Genomic DNA, 20,775 nt, shown 5'->3' with positions numbered 1-20,775 from the left:
TCTGACGAGATAGACTTGTCGCATGTACGAGAACCTCATTACCGTGAAGCCATTCGAGATATTATTAAAGGGTATAGGCCGGAGAAGAAGCGAGACGTCGGGATAACCGCAAAAATAGTTCTGAAAAGCGACAAACCGGTAGCGCGAAGACCGCGAAGACTGGCGCCGTCGGAAAAAAAGGAAGTAGATGATCTGATGGAAGCGTGGACAAGCGTCATCAAATCGTCAGACTCGGAGTATGCGAGTCCGATAGTGGTAGTCCGAAAGAAAGATGGCTCCATCAGGGTTTGCGTCGATTTTCGTGAGCTTAACGAACTCATTGAGTGTCCACATTTTCCGTTGCCTTTAATTGAAGACGTTTTAGACGCGTTGCAGGGCGCCCAGCTTTTTACGACGATAGATCTAAAAAATGAGTTTTTCCACGTAAGCCTAGACAAGGATAGCCAGAAGTATACCTCTTTTGTTACGCCCACGGGGCAATACGAATTTCTGAAGTTGCCGTTTGGTCTGAAAATTTCCCCTATTGTCTTCCAAAAGTATATATCGAAGATCTACAAAGAACTGATGGACAAGGGTATTGTCATCGTGTACATGGACGATATCATTATCCTTGCGCAGAATTTAGAGGAGGCATGGGAACGCTTGCAAATGGTCGTAGAATTAACTGGGCAGTATGGGCTGGTCATAAATTGGAAAAAATGTCGTTTTATGCAGAGGGAAATCGAGTATTTAGGACACATAGTCTCGGGAAACACCATAAAGCCGTCCGCTCATAAAACCAAGGCCGTTGCAAACTTTCCCAAGCCAACATCGGTTAGAAAAGTCCAGAGTTTCTTGGGACTTACGGGATATTTCCGAAAATTCATTAGAGTTTACGCGAAAATTGCCAAACCCTTAACCGATTTGTTGAAAAAGGAGATAGACTTCAGGTTTGGGGATCGGGAATCAGAAGCTTTCGAAACCTTGAAAGCAGCGCTTACCAGCGGGCCTGTGTTAACACTTTATAGACTAGGCGCAGAGATCGAGTTGCATACGGAGCAATATTAATGCAACTAGATCTAAACGACGGTAAATTCCATCCGGTCTACTTTGCCAGTGGAAAAACAACTCCCGCGGAAGCGAAATACACCAGCTACGAACTAGAGGTGCTAGCAATAGTAAAAGCGTTGAAAAGGTTTAGGGTATATTTGTTAGGTGTGCCGTTTACTATTGTTACGGATTGTCAAGCATTCGTCATGACGATGAGAAAGAAAGACTTGTGTGTGCGTGTGGCTAGATGGGCCTTGTTACTAGGCGAGTTTAAGTATCAGGTGTGTCATCGGCCGGGGAAAAGTATGCAGCATGTAGATGCTCTGAGTAGGAACCCTCTGCCGAACACTATGTATGTAACGGAGAGTGAAGACGGGCTGATTGCACGGTTGAGAAGGGCACAGAACGAGGACATTGAAGTCCGTAGGATTTTGGACGCCGCAACGTGCAGTCAGGCCGATGGGTATGTAATAAGAAACAATATTTTGTATAAGGAGTGTAAGGACGATGTGCTAATAGTAGTACCGAAGGCGATGCAGACGCAAGTAGTCAGGCAAGCGCACGAGCGTGGGCATTTCGGGGTCACCAAAACAGAAGCTATGGTCAAGAAGGACTTCTGGTTCAAGGGGTTATGCGAAAAGGTCGAACACGTGGTATCCAACTGTTTTGACTATATCCTAATCGAACGAAAATTAGGTAAGCTAGAAGGGAACCTGCGAAATTACAAGAAAAGAAGAAAGCGTGCGAAGCAGTACCGAAGGAAGGACCCACGCACACCTCGACGACTGCCGATTTCATGAAGCCTTGGGTCCTGAACGCCGAAGATGACGCATCCGACGATAGCGAGAGCGAGCATAACATCTGAGGGCAGATGTTACTGCAGGATGGCCGAGTGTAGTATCGGGGAGAAGAGCCTAGGAAACGTCGAGCTAACTACAGACAATGTCGGGAGAGCCGAGGCGCTGTTGGCTCCATCAATGCATTACCGGGTCTTTCAGGTAAATAGCTTTGCCGAAAAGACCTACGTGACCCTGGCTACGAGCGTCTGTAGAACACGTGTGCGGTAGGCCTAGCAAAAGACAACAGAGTGCTACAACGGCCCGAGAGTCAGTCGAGAAGCAGAGTCCTAGCAAAAGACAACAGAGTGCTACAACGGCCCGAGAGTCAGTCGAGAAGCAGAGTGCGAGTTGAGCGGATACGGAGTGTGAGTCGGCGTGCAACGATATTGTAGTCGGTCCTTTTGTTATCGAATATCACTTATTAAAATACCTTAAACTTTAAACTCTACCATCATCACTTGTCCTTACTCTAAGAATCCATCAGTTACTACATATATAAAGCCGTTTTGGAATGAAAGTCGGAAAATCCGCACAAGTCCGGAAATCTCGACGACAGGCTGAATAGGAGATTATTCAAAGACAATAGGAGAATGACAAAGCACACGGTTATTTGTAATTGAAATTAGCTGTCAAGGTATAATTACGCTGCTCTAGAGTCTCTGCCGAATGGTTTAGGCACACTAGCGTATAGGCATTGACATAGAACGCTGTTATATCGCGATCGAGGTGTATACATCGCGCGCACAGAGTATACCGTTTCCAACATCCATCACCCTTCCACGCTCGCTATTCGAGCTCTGTGTCCGTTCTGTTCCAACTTTCCCACTAATTTCGTATCGGCGTTAAACACGCGTTACTGTGTACAAACGCGCGTATTATTCGATTCTAAATTAAATTTGTTCTACTCGAACAAATCTACCGTAGTGATTCAAGATCAACGCGACGGCATTCGAAAACTTGCTGCATTCGTGGCCCGGATAACCAACGCACTTTGCGCGTCCTATTTAATACGAATCGATAAACGATCTCGAGACGAAAAGAAAGAATCGTACATGCAATTATAAGTATCGATCCCGCCTCGAGGGCGTGTAACCTTACGCTTCTCTGCCTGCGAATACGATTACGGTACGATACGAGTACGCGTCTCTAGGCCGATTAGCCTGGGGCGGCACTTTCAGCTTAGGACGCGAGCCTAGGTGTCGTTAATCGAGAGTTCGCAGAGAAATTTAGGGCTTCGAGCGGAGCTAGCACTCGTGCCCCGGATTTTGGGAAACCCTAAAAGCCCGCGCGCAATCTTCTCTGTTGTGGAGATATACGGATACGCGTCCGTGAAGCTACGTAACACACACGCGATCCTGCACAGCCGCGCAAGAAACACACACACACATACAGAATTTTGGTGTTTGGCTGGAAACGTTAGAAACTCGGGAAGCGAGATTCTAGAGCGCAATGCGCCATCTGGCAGCTACCCAGAATTTCCATCCCTTTTCGACCGCTACTATCTCTTTCACTCGTCCACATTGACGCACCCACCTTCGCTTTCCCTGCCCCACCTCTTTCCTTTCTTCCTAGCACACTCCTTACCGGTGTACGGAAAAACGGGGTGGAAGTAAAACAGACGAGAGACAAAAAGAGACTAGGCGAAATGTCTCGAGAGGAGGGATATTCTCTTAAAGACAAAACGAAGAGAATAGAACAGGTACGCGGGTATACGTACTTATAGAATATCTATCTATACGTTCCTTCCTTTCTCGCCGTCCTCTATTTTCCCCTTTTTTTACCTTCTCTTCTCTTCTCTGTTTTGCGTCTAGATACGAGTACTACCGCCTTCCTTTGTTCCCCTCCCCCCCATTCGCTCTTCGTATCTCTTCTGCTTTCTTACAGCCCTCCCCGAGTCGAAGAAGAAAGACCTTCTTCTCCGAGTCCTTGGATAGCTCGCTGTAGTTTTCTTTGCATTTTAATCGACCCTCGGCTACGTTCCTCGCCAACATATCGGCCAGCTCCACCAACCTCAGTCCTCGTTTCATTCTGCTCCTTCTGCCAGCATGAGCTCCACTGGCTGAACGTGGCCCAATACATGTAATCAACTCGAATACCAACCACATCGCTAAAGGCTACGATCGTCTGATTTTCCTCTTCCTCCTGTTTTCTCTGCCTAACCGTCTGTGTGTTCCTGTCTCCTTCCACTTTTCCTGCTTGTGCCTGCTTGTCGCCACAACGCTGACATAGAGATTCGATTATTTTGACAGATCGCCGAACCGGATAAAGATCCCTTAGCAACATCGCCGACTTTATGAATGTACATCGCAAACACGACGGACCAGCCCTCCTTATTTCCTCACATCTTCCATAAGAATTTCCCCGCAGTTTCCTTCCGCTACCCGAACGGACTGCATTTACAGCTAACGTTTACCCATCCAACAATCATAATCCTGCCTTTTCGCTTTGACCGCACATACCAAGATTATAATGTAATAAAGGGAAATAATATCTTTCGTCGATGGCAAATCTTGCTTGATTTCTAGTTCGAAGCGAGTGCGGATAGAGAAATCTTTTCTTAATTATTTATTTTGCATGCAGTTATTAAACATTCAGGTCAATTTAATTTGGATCGATTACGGCTTTCGATTAAATATCACAGACGATACTTCATTTTTATTTTCGTTGCATTTTTCGTCGGTATTAATGCTCGCAGTATAGGCGAATATTATACTACACCGTGGCCATCGAACCGATTAAGAATGGAATTCGATCATCGCAGCAGTTTCGTGGCGAGAACGAGAGATCCGATGGTGCAGTGGCATGCAGTTTTACAAATGCGGCCGAAAGTGCAACGAACCTGCAGCGCACTCCTGCAGCCGCGTATACGACGCGACGCGACGCGACGCGATGCGACGCAACGGGATGGGACGGGACCGACGACCCGATCGATCGAGACCACTCGATTAGACGAACTCGCTGCAGACCAACTTCTTTCGCGTATGCTAATCATCGTTTTAGAAGCATTTAGAGGCGAATTATATGCCGACAGATGCAGAAGCGTAACAAGCGTAAGAAGACGAAAAAGCGTAACAAAATGTTAATAAATATTTAATCTTGCCGGTTTCTTTAAATTCTACAATTTTCATGCTCCAATCTCGTTCTTCTTTCAAGAAGCAAAATTTACGACACGAGATATGAAGTATGCTTCTTTCATAAACAACGTATGAACTAATTTTCGTGGCAAGATGCAAACAGTTACTACTTGTATTTTACAAGGTTGCAATTTACATGAAAACTTTCTTCACCGCCTCCGCGATCGTTGTTTCGTTAATGGAAAACGCGATACAGAATTTTCGTGTAAAATAGTTGGTCACCGGTTTCACATCAAAGAAATTGAAAACGCAAGTTGAAAACGCCTTCTTCGCTCTTCTTCTTCCGCGAAAGCGAAAATTCTGCGTGACCACGATCCTGCGAATCGTAAACGTTCCGATGCTACAAAACATTTTATAGAACATCGTAGACGCTCGATTTAGTTGGAAATCGAGTGACAGTATTCGCGTTACTTTTATCTAGCTCGTAAATATTCATACGAAACACTCGCGACATCAACGGTTTCCCGTTACCTCTTTCAACCTCTTTCATTGCCCCTGGTTTGCACAAATTAGGGTCGGTTACATCAGGGAATCGATGTCAAAGACAAATTTCATCAGACAGACGAGTCACCTGTTCTAACAGGGATAGAAAATTAAAATACAAAGTAAATACTCTACTAGTCTACTAGTCGCCCGTCGTTACAAATTAAAAGAAAGAAAGAACTTTTTATGGCTCGCTAGACAAATACAACAAATAGAAGCTGACTATTCGTAGATACTTGCTCGGTACCATATAATTCTTCGATGCCGAATTAAACTTTTTCTACCAATCAGTCAGTCGGCCCTTTCATTCCTTTCCTTACTCTACTTAGATTATCAATTTTCAAAAATTGCAAAATTTGCAAAAATTGCTTTCTGTCCTCCTATAATGCCAAATGGCACAAAATTATTACGTATCCGTGTAGCGTCTGTTCCTTTAATTTTATTGCACTTTACCGCATTTCTGTATGCGTTCACCGTTATTAATTAATCCTCTCGATAAATATAACGAATGTATCGTAACCTTTTCCTTTTATAAAGGAATTCTCATCGTATTCTGATCTGCTCTGATCCGGATAATCCGTATATCGATATCAGACGAACAGGACGAATATATTTAAATACGAAATACGAATCGACGAATTCAAGTCTCGCTCAACGACCAAGGAATTATAACTTCTCTTGTTAAAATATTCGCATTGATATTTCGCGACCATGGCCGACTCGCTCGTTGTATGCACAACGTCAAGTCCTGTCATCGTTCACGGCCGCGATTCACCGCAACGAATTTTCATAAGGCAGCTGACTAGACACTCGGATAAATATCTTGGTATAAACGTTCGTAAATACGGATAAGGAAAACATTTCTTTCGCCGAATTTAATCGCTAAATAGGTAAAACTATCATTCATCTACTATAATGAGAAAACACAGTGGCATAAAGTGATACTAACCTTGACAAGAATAGGAAATTATCTTCTTATTATTTTCGACAGCGAAGAATCAGCGACGAGACAGCTTGCAGCGTTCACGGTTTAGCAATGGCGTTTATTAACCGAGTCGAAGCGTGTATACCAACCGTCAATAACAAGCGAAACTCGCACGTGAATTATTCACGGTGAGTCAAGAATTCCGATCTCGTAACTTTCTCAATTGCGATAAACGGAACGGTATACATTTGAACGATAACCGTATGCACCTTACGATAGTTAAATTTCACTTGACGAATATCGCTCGGCATTCGCACAAAATTCGTTGCAACGGTACAACGTCCACGTGTCTAATAAAAATCGAAACGTTTAAAAAATTCGTGTATATACAGGGCGGTTGGTAACTGATAGTACAAGCGGAAAGGGGGTGATTCTACGCGAAAAAAGAAGTCGAAAATATAGAATAAAAATTTGTTTTTAATTTTTCCATCGAGACAACGATCTACAGTGAGATCCGTTATAACGAGACGCGATAAAGTGCACGCGTACCGAGCGAACATTCAAAATCGATTTTCTCGAAAACAAAGCCTCGAACGAAAAATGTTTATTGTACATTTTCGACTTCTTTTTTCGCGTAGAATCACCCCCTTTCCGCTTCTACCACCAGTTACCAACCACCCTGTATATCCGTATATGTTTGAAAAGCGAATGCAACCTTAGTGGAAGGGCACGTAGATAGCAAAAAATTGGTATGGTCGTCGTCGAGTATTTGTTTCGACTGGATTTTTGCGTTTAATACATTTTCTTTCAAACCGAATCGAAACGGTTGATACGCGACGACACACGCGGCTGACGAAATTCTCTTCTTTTTTTTTTTTTCTCGTCTCTGATCAACTGCTCTTGATTTGTATATACGTCATGTACATCTGACATCGGTTACCTTGACACAGTGGCACAAATGTAAACAGAGGCAGAACGCTCTGGTCTGACCCGGTTTTAATATCCTCTACTTACTTCGCCGTCCTTATTTCGCCGTTCCGCATGCGTTACCCTTGCATCGATTCCCAATGGATACCTGATTGCCAAAAGGCGCAATGCGCTTTTGCGCGCTTGTAACAACGGATGTGCGCATTATACATATATGTATACATGTCACGAGACTTTATTTTTTATCGACAACAACGTATTTGAAGGCATTTTCAAAGATCGAGGTAAAAGATTCGAGCAAAGATTTTACGTTCGAAAACTTTTACAATCAATAGCTTTTTATCTTCTAACTTGATCGATCGCATGACGCAATGTTTATTCTATCGTCGTGTTAAAAGTTTATCTTCGGTTCGAAGAAAGTAAACAAAAGGTATAAAAACGTCGGTTTCGCAAGTTTTCTTTCAGTTTCAGTAAGAAAAAATTACTGAAAATTCTCAATGCGAGAATTGATTGTAAATTTTAATAAATAAGTAATAAATAAAAAAATATCACGCAAGTATAACGAGCACGATAGATTTATCGCGTGAACGATATTCTTCCGAGCGAAACTGCAAAACTCTGAACCCTTTCGTTCTTGAATTGAACACCACATCTGGAACCGGTGTCCGATACTTAATATCTGTTGCTTCGAATAGGCGTAACGTTCGATAGGTGGTAAGTGGATCGATGAATGTTTGAGAGTTCGATTAGATGTACATGACCCCCTTTCTTTTCACTCCTCTGCCACGTCGAGACAACGAAAAAGAGACTAGCCCCTGAATGAACGTACTTGAGAATCGCAGCATCTCTTTTTCTTTCTCTCTCTCTCTCTTTCTCTTTCTCTGCAGCCCCCGGGCTAAAATCTTACACGCCACTAATTGCTACCATTGTCTCCAATGGGAAAGACCGAAGCACCACCACCCACAGCGGTAGCGACCCGCAACCACCGCCCTTTTCATTCCTGCTAAATCTTATCGTTGATCTACCTTCTCTTTCCATTTTGCCAAAAGTCTCAGTTACTTGCTGTTCGCTGCACCACGTACACAGCCGGTTCTTTAACCAACTATATGTACATATATGTATGTAGTATCGGGGAGAAGGGCGTAAGAAATGGAAAAGGGCAAAAGAATGTCGCGAGAGCCGAGGCGCTGTCGGCTACATCAATGCGTTATCGGGTCCTTCAAATAAATAGCTTCGCCGAAAAGACCTACGTGACCCTGGCTACGAGCGTCTGCGGAACACGTGTGCCGTGGGCCTAGCAAAAGACACAAGAATGCTGCAACGGCCAGAGAGCAGTTGAGAAGCAGAGTGCGAGTTGAGCGGACACAGAGTGTGCATCGACGTGCGACGATATTATAGTCGGTCCTCTTGTATTTGAATATCACTTCTTAAAATACATTAAACTTTGAACCCACCATCATTACTTACTCTAAGAATCCATCAGTTACTACATGTATACCATCGCGATTCGCTCAGCCAATGCGACAATGAATTATTTCCTTCGATTCTTAACTCCTGCCTTCGAGTTCTTGCTAATTTGTTTCCCTTCGTATTTCGTATCTACCTCGAGATTGAAAAGTTTCGCGCATACCATCGTATACTTGTCGACTGATCGTGATCGTTGCCCGTGCTTGAAATTTTACCGAGGTCAATAGCGTACGAGTTGTTCGCCATCGTGTAACAGAGAACAAAGTAACTATCGTCAATATTTCTTCGATATTCGTTTAACTGTAACTTTAGCTTTCAGCACAAGGAAAACGCGCATGTCCTGCATCTGACCATTGAAGGTACATTCTACCTGATGGTAACATGCGTGCTTCATCTTTCGCTTAGAACGAGGATGATTTTTGTGGGTAAGAATCCTTTTCCATCCGGCGTTATTACCCGTTTGTTTCCTGGCTTCTTCTTTCCTAACATAATACGACTGTCGTTCTCCACCTGTTCGTTTCGTATCCTCTCTATCAGACAATTTCGCCGCTCTTTCACAGTTCTTTTATTCGCTATATACTGTCTTGCTTTCCCGACATATTCCATACACCGTTTTTCAATCCTTGACTTATTTATTTTCGCTGCTTACATGCAAGATTCGTTGCCGCGAAATTTAACAAATCCAAGTTTACCAGCCAAAGTTTACCTACCGTTGTTTTCGCACGTTCGCGGGGAGACACGATCTCGAAGAAGCGCGCCAACGGGAGTCGTAAATTCCCGTTACGATTTGCTAATCGACGCCGCGAATCGTTCGATCCCTTATTTCTTTTAGGATAATAAGAGTAGTTAAATAAAAGATAACGCTGCTGCTAACAGGTTATTATATATTTTCACAAACCAACAACTTCGGTGTAACACAAAATGAATATTTGCTATGAGATGACTACGAATGAGTGCGACCTGAGTCTCTAGACGGATTATCGCGTATACTGCTGGATTTGTCCACTCACCGTATTCGAATTGTTGACCGCTTGACGAGATGCTTGATTGAGACTGACTGATCTTCGGGTGTAAACCCGGTCGAAGGATGTTGACTGTTCGAAGGATGTAGAATCAGTGATGTTCGGAGACGATGCTGTGGCGGAGGAAAGCTAAGGATGGGTGTGTCTAGCGCACGGGACCATCGGATTTGTTGGTGACGATTTTGGCTAAGAGAGTGAGGGAAATAGTCTTCGTTGTTAATTGGTTAAACGAAGGGTCTTAACCGTCCTCGAGAGAAAGTGGTTAGTGAGAGGAAAGTTGCATCATACGTGAGAAAAACTAATTTTCCCTTGTCAAGCCGTAGACAAAGGTCTTTAGAAATGCCTCGGAAACAGACGTTTGTTCGGTTTGTAAGACCTCGACTAAGAAATTCCTGAGATTTATGGAAGATACTTGAGACTATTGAGGGTACGCAGTGAGTATCCGAAGATATCTGGTTGCCATCTTGCCCGCGGTGTGTGGCCTGGGCCAGGTAGAGTGTTACGCGACGTAACAACCGTCAATCATACTTTTGTATATACAATTCATATTAAATGATTTATCTTGAATAACGGCAAACGAAGCATATAAAAATTACTTTGAAACACAAACGATAATCGATAATCACGATAAAAAAAATAAGGTCACGGGAGAAAAATACCAACGGAATTCTCTTGGTTGGTGAGAATACTTGCGTTGGAGGTACGATATTTAGAAATACCGTGGACATATGCGCGATTTATAGGCTAGATCGTTCGTATCTATAGCGCTTGAAGAGCGGATTGCATCTTCGAAGGGGAAACCATCCGGATTGCTGTATGCTCGTTGTATACTCGTATGCTCGTCGAAGTATCTGAGCAAAGTTCACCGACTCCGCTGGCTTGGCCTATTTTTTCACACACACGCCGTGATGTACCTTCTTTCTTTCACCCCTTCCTCCTCCACGCTAGCCCCCTCCTTTCTTTATTTCTTTCTTTTTTCCTTTCTCCTTTTTTTGAAAGAAGATGAGTACATGACTACACCTAAGCTAAGCCACACACGTACTTTGTGTCAAAACGTCTGAGATAAAAGGGGGAGCATTACCCTGTGCGCGGAAAATGGACGACGCGCTCCTTTCTCAGATAAAAATATAGAATCTCCGATGTACGTGACAGAAGAACACGATACCTCGACTTCTTCCCGGTGATACGTATATGAAGCTTAAGCAATCACAAACGCGAACAACGTACGAAGGAGAACTAGAAAACCATGAACGAATTGCCAACTATAAATTATTGTTAGTCTGTAATAAATTGATATTAACCCTCGACCGATATCTTTGTATATGAATTTTATTTAGTTTAGTTGACTAAGAATGCTTACATGTACATTTTAGAAAATGTTAAATTGTGAAATTGCACGGGATGATTATATATCTATCAAAGAAATGTTACAAAGTGAAACTAATTACCCAATTTCGCTACATACGCAAAACTTATATTATACAGGGTGGTTGGTAATTGGCGGTACAAACAGAAAGGAGGTGATTCTACGCGAAAAAAGAAGTCGAAAATATAGAATAAAAATTTCTCATTTGAGGCTTTGTTTTCGAGAAAATCGACTTTGAATTTTCGCTCGGTACGCGTGCACTTTATCGCGTCTCGTTATAACGGATCTCACTGTAGATCGTTGTCTCGATGGAAAAATTAAAAAAAAATTTTTATTCTATATTTTCGACCTCTTTTTTCGCGTAGAATCACCCCCTTTCCGCTTGTATCACCAGTTACCAACCACCTTGTATAATATAGACTGCTATAGATCAGATTCTAGCGTATTTAAGAGCGGAAGATTTAGCAGAGGGTTGGATAAATGGAGCGGTGGTGAAAAATAGCGTAAGAGTATAGGTAGCCGGCTAATTTAAAGGTAGATACGCGTCAGGTATGTTAAATAGGTTAAATAAGTATAGGATAGTGTATTCGCGTACGTTACGAGAAACGCGTGTATGTTAAGCGATTGTTCGATATGGAACGAGATATTGAGAGATTTGGCGTGGGAATGCGGATTGGTGCTCCGAGCAAAGTACGGGATTGTGCCAAGCCAGGTTGACAAATAAATTAATCTACCAGAAGCTAATCGAAGGAAAAGTTTGCATGAGAAAATAAATCGTTTTATCGTAAATATATATATTCCCAGAGAATGGCGTTTTAAATCGTGCGTTGTTGCTCGAGGCAGAAGCAACCTATGCGACGTCAAGGGCCAAGCGTTCTCCAGTCGTCTTTGGTCTACCGACTATGTACCTACTTGTTCCTCGATGCATATGTATGCCTCTACATAACGCATGTATTCGTAACACGAGTCTGTTCGACTGGAAACGACGTATATATACGCGTACATTGGTATACAAGTGACAAGGAAGGCGAATACACCACACGTTCGTATAGAGTCAGTCACGTCGAAAGACCAGATTAGGGACCCTTCACGACGTAACCAGAGATGAAACCGCCGCCACGAGCGACTCTAATTTTGCGGTGGAGTTTCTTGCGAATCTTGAAAATCCTTTCGTGTCGTCGGCAAAGGCACGAATCGTCGGAGAACTTGCCGAGGGGAGATTTTATCGCTCACGGTGCCGCCTCGTTAACTTCTATCGACATTTCCGGCTTCCATCTGACTTGCGTCCTTCGTGAGTTCCATCGAACGCTGTTTTTTTACGCTACACCGTTACGTTAACGTTAAAATCGTTAAAGATGGGAAAACGTACATAACAGACGAAAATATGATATAGAAGCACTCGTTACAACATTTAGCGAATGAAACGATTCTCTGTATATATATCGCACATTTTTTCAGTGGTGTCCATGAAAATATAAATTTGCGGATATAACGATGATTCCGATATTAAACGTAACGATAAGACCGTAAATGGGAACAAAGGTAAAATGGTTGTTGTTACGATCAGTAGTTGGAATACCCGTGTAATATATTGCCGAAAATACTGAGAAATCGAATAAACGGGTCCACACACAGTTGGTATGTATAAAGATCGTTAATCCACTGGTAATCTTGCTTCTGTAACTGTAATCGGATCATGCTCTCTACGGATTTACTCCGTGTGTTTCAGGTTCGGCGGTCTGATTGGATTTGTGGTCGGGCCTGGATTTAGCATTAAGAAGGATGGGTTGGACGCTCACCGTTCTTGGGGTGGCTTTAGCCATTGTCGTCGTGGCTAGCGCCGCCCTGGCACTTTACAGGAGAAGGTAATTGCACCACTATATTTTTTAACAAACACTGTTACGTCGGGCGACCGTCTACCTAGACCAGGACATGTACGGGCCAGCCGGACACCAGATGTCCGCTCATCCTTATGACGTACCCTCAATAGCCTTAAGTACCTGTCATAAATCCCAGTAATTTGCTTGCTAAGGTCCTTCAGACCGAACAAATATCTTTTTCTAAATCACTCTCTAAGGACTATTGTCTACCGCGGCTTGACCAGAGAACGTTAGGTTTTCCCACGTACGATGCTTCCTAATATTAACTTTCTATCGCGGGCGGCTAAGACCTTTCCTAGTCCGCCACCCTCCGTTTATCAAATCAGAAGCAATGCATACTGCCCTCACTTCCTGACCAAAAATGTCATGAACAATTCCGATGGTCCCGCGCGCTAGACACACCCATCGCGAGCTTTCCTCCGACACAGCATCGTCACTCAACCTTGCTTCTTCTACACCGCTAGAAAAGTCAACAACTAAGTACAATTCTAACGTCTAAGTCTAAGCACAAACAATCACTTCCTCTACTAAGTATACTATAGTGCTACGTCCACTAATACACTAAATTCAATTATAAGAGCCTTGCTCTAGCGTGCATATCTATCTTACCTTCGGGCGACAAGTGTCATCTAGGAATTATATCTACTCAACGATGTAATTTAAGTGTTGGAAATAAAACCTTATAATTCTGTGAGTCACAGTGTTATACAAACTCAATCGCCCCTGTTATCTTAACGGAAATTAGGGGATCGAACAACTCGTGGTGTCGATTGCTATAATCGTAACGGGAATTTACGACACCCGATTGTGTCTCCCTGTGATTGGTCGAAAATACAAACACGTTCGGTGATAGCTCGCACCAGAGATTTTCGAGAATCACAATTCACGATTCACGATTTACGATTCACGGGAAATTTTAGTCTCGTTGCTTCGAAGCTTACATTTACCGTTCCTAGTAACGAATAGATAACATCTTTCAACTCCTTGCTTCCCTCTTCGCTGAAACATCGATGGTAACAGTTGTTACGATTCTATAGGCTCGTTGTACAGACCCGCGATAACAGAAACGTTCTTTCACGTGATAAGCTCGAGTAGTGTTTTCTTGTTTCTGTATTTTCTCGCGTTACACAACAGGTACGTTCGCGAAGACTGGTAAATACGGCACGTGCAACAGGTTAAAGGGTCGTTCAGCTAGCAATTGTATCAGTGACTTCTTATCTCATCTGCCCTTTTTTCTCTTCCAGCTTATCCTTTTTTCAGCAAAACCGCCTCTTTACGACCTGCAGGCGTCGTTCATCGATAGATTCGTTAAAGGATTGAGAAACCTGAGAATTCGTGATAATCGTAATAGCAAGTCGGTAGCCTCAAGTTGGATCGCTGAAGCTGTAACGACATTTAGAAAACCTGCTCTAGGCAGGAGCCTCTCGAGCACTCTGCACTCTACTTGTTAAGAGAGAGAAAGCTTTGTTAAAAGCTTTGATCTTTATACGATAATGCTCTACTTTTTAATCGTAAATCATCAAACATATGAAATCATATCGCATAAAATCATATAAAAAGTCAATAACATATGTGGCGGCACATACCACATCACAGAGAAAACGAAGCAACAAACTCAAAAAATTCTATTGGCTCACTGGCCGACGATGCAAACTAAACACACAGAATACAATTACCCTCTATAAGACCGTAATAAAACCTGTCTGGACCTACGGAATCCAACTATGGGGAACAGCAAGTAATTCCAACATTGAAATACTTCAACGCTTCCAATCGAAAACGCTAAGACCATTATAAATGCACCCTGGTATGTCACCAATGAACTAATACATCGCGACCTCAAGATACCAAGAGTCAAAGAGGAAATAGCAAAATATAGCGACAGATATAGCTGTGGCGGATGAAAAGAGAGGTTTGCGTTTCGTCCCGGGACTACCGGTGGACTCGTCATTAAGGCTATGCCCGGTAGTACCTGTCTTAGATGGAGTCTCGCTAGGTGCGGTATTTATAGCAATCGTCCGTATATTCGACCGCTAGCGAGATAGACAGACTCGTCGTAGCCCTCTGGTGTCGGCGGTTGGTGCCCGCGGATCGCCCGGGAGGTGTGGCGCCGCGTTGATCCCTCGACCTGTCGGCGTCCTATTGATACCGATCTGCCACATAGCAAAAGAGTCAATAAAAATCGAAACCCCCAATTACTGGACTACTTGATACGTCGGACCAGATCCGCAGGCTGAAGAGACAACACTACCCGCTAGACCTAAACGCTAGATTCAATTAGTTATCTAAATTAATTAATATTTACTTATTTATAATACTTACTTATAAATTATACTTATCTATAATAAGTATTAACTTATTATAAATAATTAGCCATGTCACTGCGCCACGCCAAAAAGAATTACTGAAAATTCTCAATGCGAGAATTGATTGTAAATTTTAATAAATAAAAAAAAATATGTGGCGGCACTGGACAACAAATTCTGTCACACGACACTAATTTGTGTCGGACGACGGTAGCCAAGTGGTTAGTACATTAGGTTACAACCGTCCGGGACCCGGGTTCGAATCCCGGCGACCGGAGTCCGATTTTTCTTCTACACATCTAAATTAGAAGAAAATCAGCGCCGTGGATGAAAACACCAGTGCGACGGCACGCAACGAGCCACTAAATGATCAACGAGCAACGCAGTGATCAACGAGTCCACCAAATGATCAACGAGCCCACCAAATGGTCAACGTGCCCTCGCTGCAGCCGTCGGACATCACGGCGTGTTCACGCTACTTACAGATGCAATTCTTCGACAACATGGATCTCACGGACGATAAGCGGAAGTTCCTGACCCTGGCCAGATGCTTCGGCGACCCCGGTATCTATCACAATATCGAGGACGTGAGGGGACACCAGAGGTTGAGAACGGTACGTAAATTAAAAGGTGAGATCATCCAAGAGAGCTGGCTGATACAGCCGGCACGATCTCACACAGACTGCTGACCTCCGAAGAGATGGGCGACAAAAAGCCGTCCCAATTCTACCAACATTTAAGAAGACTAGCCAGTCTCTCCATACCGGACGATTTCCTTCTCACGCTCTGGTAGAGAACGACTCCCGGATTATCTCGGCAACGCCCTGGCCACAGCGGGGAGGATACCGGCGTGGAGAAGTTGACGTAGGCGGCCGGCCGGATCTCCGAAACGCATTCACTAAAAAGACAGAAAGTCACCGTTATTAAGACTAAGAGAAAAGAAGTTGCACCCCAGAATCGTCAGACGATGATCGCTCACGATGCGTCGTGGGACTCTTACGTGGGAGCCGATTACGACGATTGCTGCAACCTCGTCGTTCGCCTCTCGTTCTTTCAGTCTTTTAATAACGACGACGACTTTCTGTATCCTCAATGAATGCGTTTCGTAGGTCCGGTCGGCTGCCTACATCAGCTTCTTTACGCCGATATATCCTTCACTGTGACACAGGGCGTTGTCGACATAATCCGGGAGTCGCCCTCTTCAGAGTGTGAGGAGGAGATCGGTCCGGTATGGAGGGGCTGGCTAGTCTTCTTAGATGTTGGTAGAATTGGGACGGCTTTTTGTCACCCATCTCTTCGGAGGTCAGCAGTCTGCGTGACCTCGTGCCGGCTGTATCAGCCAGCTCTCGGATGATCTCACCTTTTAATTTTTTGTACCGTTCAACTTCTGATGTCCTCCTCCTCACATCCTCGATATTGTGATATCCTTGTGTGGCAAGGGTCAGGAATTTTCACTTGCCGTCTGTGAGATCCATGTCCTCGAATTGCATCTCCAGTAGCGTGAACCACGCCGTGATCTCCGACGGCTGCAGCGGGGGCATGTTGATCAAATTGGTGAGCCCGACGTGATCGACAGCGAAAACAGGTGTGATCGTGATAGCGCTACCCCAGACTTCGATCATCGCGAATCTAAGACTGTGGTAATCTGGATCTACCGCTACGACGCACACGGAACGGTCCTTCCTTCAGCAAAACTCGACGCCTCACTGCCGACCCACGCAAGCAGGTGACAGAATACGAGACGATGACTAAGCCAGGAGTGATGTAGCCATTACAAAGTTCATGGGCATCACCACCAGCCCGTCGTATTAAAAAGAGGAACAGGGCAGGCCTACGACCCTACGCGGAACGCCCCACACCGTACCGACAGATATCCAATGCCACATCGAAGACAACGCGCAACATCTACACGGGCTTGACAACAATCGGCTGACGCTTTACCACACTAAGAACAAACGTTATCACTGGTAAGGGGGTACTGTGGCGGCACTCAACAACAAATACCGCCACACGACACTAAATTCTGTCGGACGACGGTAGTCAAGTGGTTAGCGCCTTAGGTTACGAACGTTCGGGACCCGGGTTTTCAAATCCTGCCGACCGGAGTCCGATCTTTCTTCTACGTATCAAAAACGGAAAAAAATCAGCAGTACCCCATCAACGACATCTACAGCCAGCGCTACAATTATCACGGACAATACACATACACCTCACATATAAAAACAAGCATTCATGAATACATAATAAGTATTTAGGTACAAGTGAAAAAAATAAATATCTCTGAACAATGAACAAAAATAAATATCTCTGAACAATTCTATGGTAGGGAAAGGTTCAAGTTCAAAAAGCGTGTGCAGAGCCTTTCGCATGCAATCGATTAAACAACTGTTGCCCGGGAATGCAGCGAAATTTTATTTTACCTTGCAGTATCACACTTGATAAAATTCATTTCTCCTCGTTGATCGATTCTTCGCTCACCCCTTTGACGAGCGCGCATTCCCCCATACTCTTAATAGTAGCATATTCCCGCTATTAGTCTGCCGTCGAGCGCTCCATGTGACCAAACACCTTTCTCACTAGCATATCGAACGTTAAAAAAGGAAGGAGAAAAATGTGAAAAAAGTAGGTCGATCGGTTCACGACGACTTTTGTCATAATGTAAAATCGGTCGATTAACTAGAAACACCGGCAGCCCTTTTCAGTAATAATCCAACTGCCATACCGTAGTCCAAAAGCTCGATATCTAACCGTAAAGGCAATTTTTACACATATAAATAAATAACGGATATCTAACGCGAAACATACTAATGTAATTTTAGCGAGGCTACTAATAATAACAATTGCTTGGAATATTGTCCGCAGGTATTGCATCAACTGGCAATGGAGCGCTAGAAACATTTGGAACATCTGCGAGCAATGGCGACAAAGGCTATCGTGGTTATGGGCGCCGCGAGAAGAAAAGGTACACTTTGGTAAAACGAAGAAAATAGAAACTTTAAAAGGAAATAAAAAATTCGCTTAAGATTTGTCACTCGAAAAGTTTAAATTCCGACGATTCGTTACGATGGATTTTCCAGGTTGGTTTAGTGAAAGCACAACATCCAATAGCCCAGACAATTCCCGGTTTATATCGACAACCTGGAAATGCATCTCAACATTTGCTTCACAGCGACAGCGACCTCAGACTCGACGCGCAAGGAGCTTTCACCAGGTATTGCGGTAACGAACTGCGAAATCAACTCCTGATTAGATTACTAATAAATTACTAATTCACTGGACGTTGGTTAATGAAAAGCCATATCGCGCATTGTGAACCGATAAAGCGATTATGTCTTCGACGAGGACGAAACAACCACGACAGATAATAAATAGAATTTCATCGTTAACCGAACCGTGGAAGAAATCACCGTGTAAATTACGATAGGGCGGAGCCATCGCGCGTTAATTTTATTACGACACAGGACATTGTCGAAGCGATAGGCCGGTATTCGCGTATTTCTTATATTTTGCTTGATGCGATCGACCACTTGATGACACAGCGATAAGTTTTTCCGGAACAAGCACTGGGAAAATAATTGGCTAAAACCATCGATAGCTCGACTAACTTACAATCGAATAACAGTGTCGTTATTAAAAGCACTAAATCTTAATTATTGTCGTTGCTATACGTTATTCGACCACCTCGTGCATTCGTTGTTTCATACAACAAACATTAAATAAATCTTTGCTCGAAACAATCGTTAAAGTATTTATATTCGAAGGGAAAATTACGCAATTCCCTTTCTTCCTGTAAGCGTGCGATGTCTACGCAATCGGCCAATCGATAGTCGTTTACTAATATTTCACACGACAACGAGCCAAAACCGCGCTTCTGCGAAATATGAAATCAAATCCGCATCTCGCAGCGCGTCACGCGGCCAATATTTCATATTCGACAAATGAACAGTTCGGCTTAATATATGCGCCGAATTCGAAACGATACATATCTGCGCGATTTGAGCGTTGGATATCATCAGTGTGATAAAAATATCATATTTAGAGAAATAAAAATCAGAAATAAAAACAACTCGTGTATAAAGCAAAAAACGTGAAGAGAGTAAAGAAACGCTTCGACGAAGAACATACAATGGAGGAAAGAGGGTTGTTTGTCTCAAAACGACGTAACTTGCTATATTTGCAGATTCGAACCGGTAGATAGAGATCTTCATCCGCCTCTGGGCACTGCTACCGGCAGCACCATACCACCGCAGCCTTTGAGACCAGCACCTCAACCAAGGCCAACTTCACGTCCAAGGCCATCTCCGCTTCAAACCTCCAGCACAGTAGACTACCTGAGAATGCAGGAAGCTGGCCCGGTACCTCTGACACCGCCGCCATCGTTGCAGAGAGCATCGATTCCTTCGAGGTCGAACGGTCCGTCGGTCTTTCTTTTCCAGAACGAGCCCATGAAAAATTATGCATTACATCAAGCATCGAACGACCACGGTTCGTTTAGATTCGACGGTGAGAAACCGAACACCATGACGAATGAGAATATTCAGATGACACCGTACGGCTCACAAAATCACATCGACGCAAGATTGAGATACGAATTCGAGGAAGAACCGAGGAAAGAGCAGAATAGGCACAATCCTTACAGGCAATTCGATACCGGCCTCGAATCGACAAGAATTAGGTACGGTGTACATGGTGTACCTATAGCTACGCTAGATGGGAAAGGGGACGAGGACAACAACACGAGCTACGGCAGTTACGACATCGTCCAAAGGAATCACATAATACGGCAACATGTCCGGAATGATTCGAGAAGCTCGCCAAGCAGTTTCGATATGACGAATTCTTCGAATGCCGCCAGCCAGACTATCATGGGATCGATATACGGATCCGAGGAACTATCCAAGATGCTTCGCAGCACTCAGAGTCTCGGCAACGACCTCGATCGTAAGAGCAACGAGATGCAAAGCATCGAGATGACGCCCTTTACAAGTTCCAGCCTTCAGGACGATATCAGCCCGTGCTACCTGTTTCGCGAGAATCAAGGGTTGCAAAAGGTCTCGCAATATATTCAGAGCTTACCCGATCTTCCTATATACGACTCGATCAACGACCTCGGACTCCACCGAGATCAGGATCGCATCCTCTACGATGACACGATTCAAACATCGATCAACGCGTTGAAGGTCAACAGTGAGGTAGCTTCCAGTCCGATACCACCGCCACCCGCGCCACCTGACCCACCGAAAGATGTGCCAAAGAAGAACGGCCAGACAACCGGCGAAAGAATATTCAACGCTCTCAGATTGGTCACGTCTCACAGCTACATCGACGCCTCGGAATTTTACAAGTATACGTCAGATTGATCATTCTGTGAAGAAAAAAAAGAAAAAAAGAAAGGAA

At 43.9% G+C, this 20,775-nt stretch overlaps 1 protein-coding gene across 1 annotated transcript in view; it reads left to right on the top strand.

Moving 5' to 3' along the window:
• LOC117237807 overlaps positions 1 to 20,775 on the top strand; it is a 75,086-nt gene that overhangs the window by 46,024 nt on the left and 8,287 nt on the right. Inside the window, exons 2-5 of the mRNA XM_033502160.1 lie at positions 12,922 to 13,057; positions 18,241 to 18,340; positions 18,456 to 18,589; positions 19,559 to 20,722. Of these exons, the coding sequence (XP_033358051.1) occupies positions 12,975 to 13,057; positions 18,241 to 18,340; positions 18,456 to 18,589; positions 19,559 to 20,722 (1,481 nt within the window). The 5' untranslated portion in view covers positions 12,922 to 12,974. The remainder of the gene's footprint in view (positions 1 to 12,921; positions 13,058 to 18,240; positions 18,341 to 18,455; positions 18,590 to 19,558; positions 20,723 to 20,775) is intronic.

Source organism: Bombus vosnesenskii, unplaced genomic scaffold (assembly GCF_011952255.1).
Source record: "Bombus vosnesenskii isolate JDL3184/JDL3185 unplaced genomic scaffold, Bvos_JDL3184-5_v1.1 scf7180000013403, whole genome shotgun sequence".
NCBI classification, from domain to species: domain Eukaryota; kingdom Metazoa; phylum Arthropoda; class Insecta; order Hymenoptera; family Apidae; genus Bombus; species Bombus vosnesenskii.
Note: the sequence above shows the minus strand (reverse complement) of the source record. Positions and strands in the feature narration are given on the sequence as shown.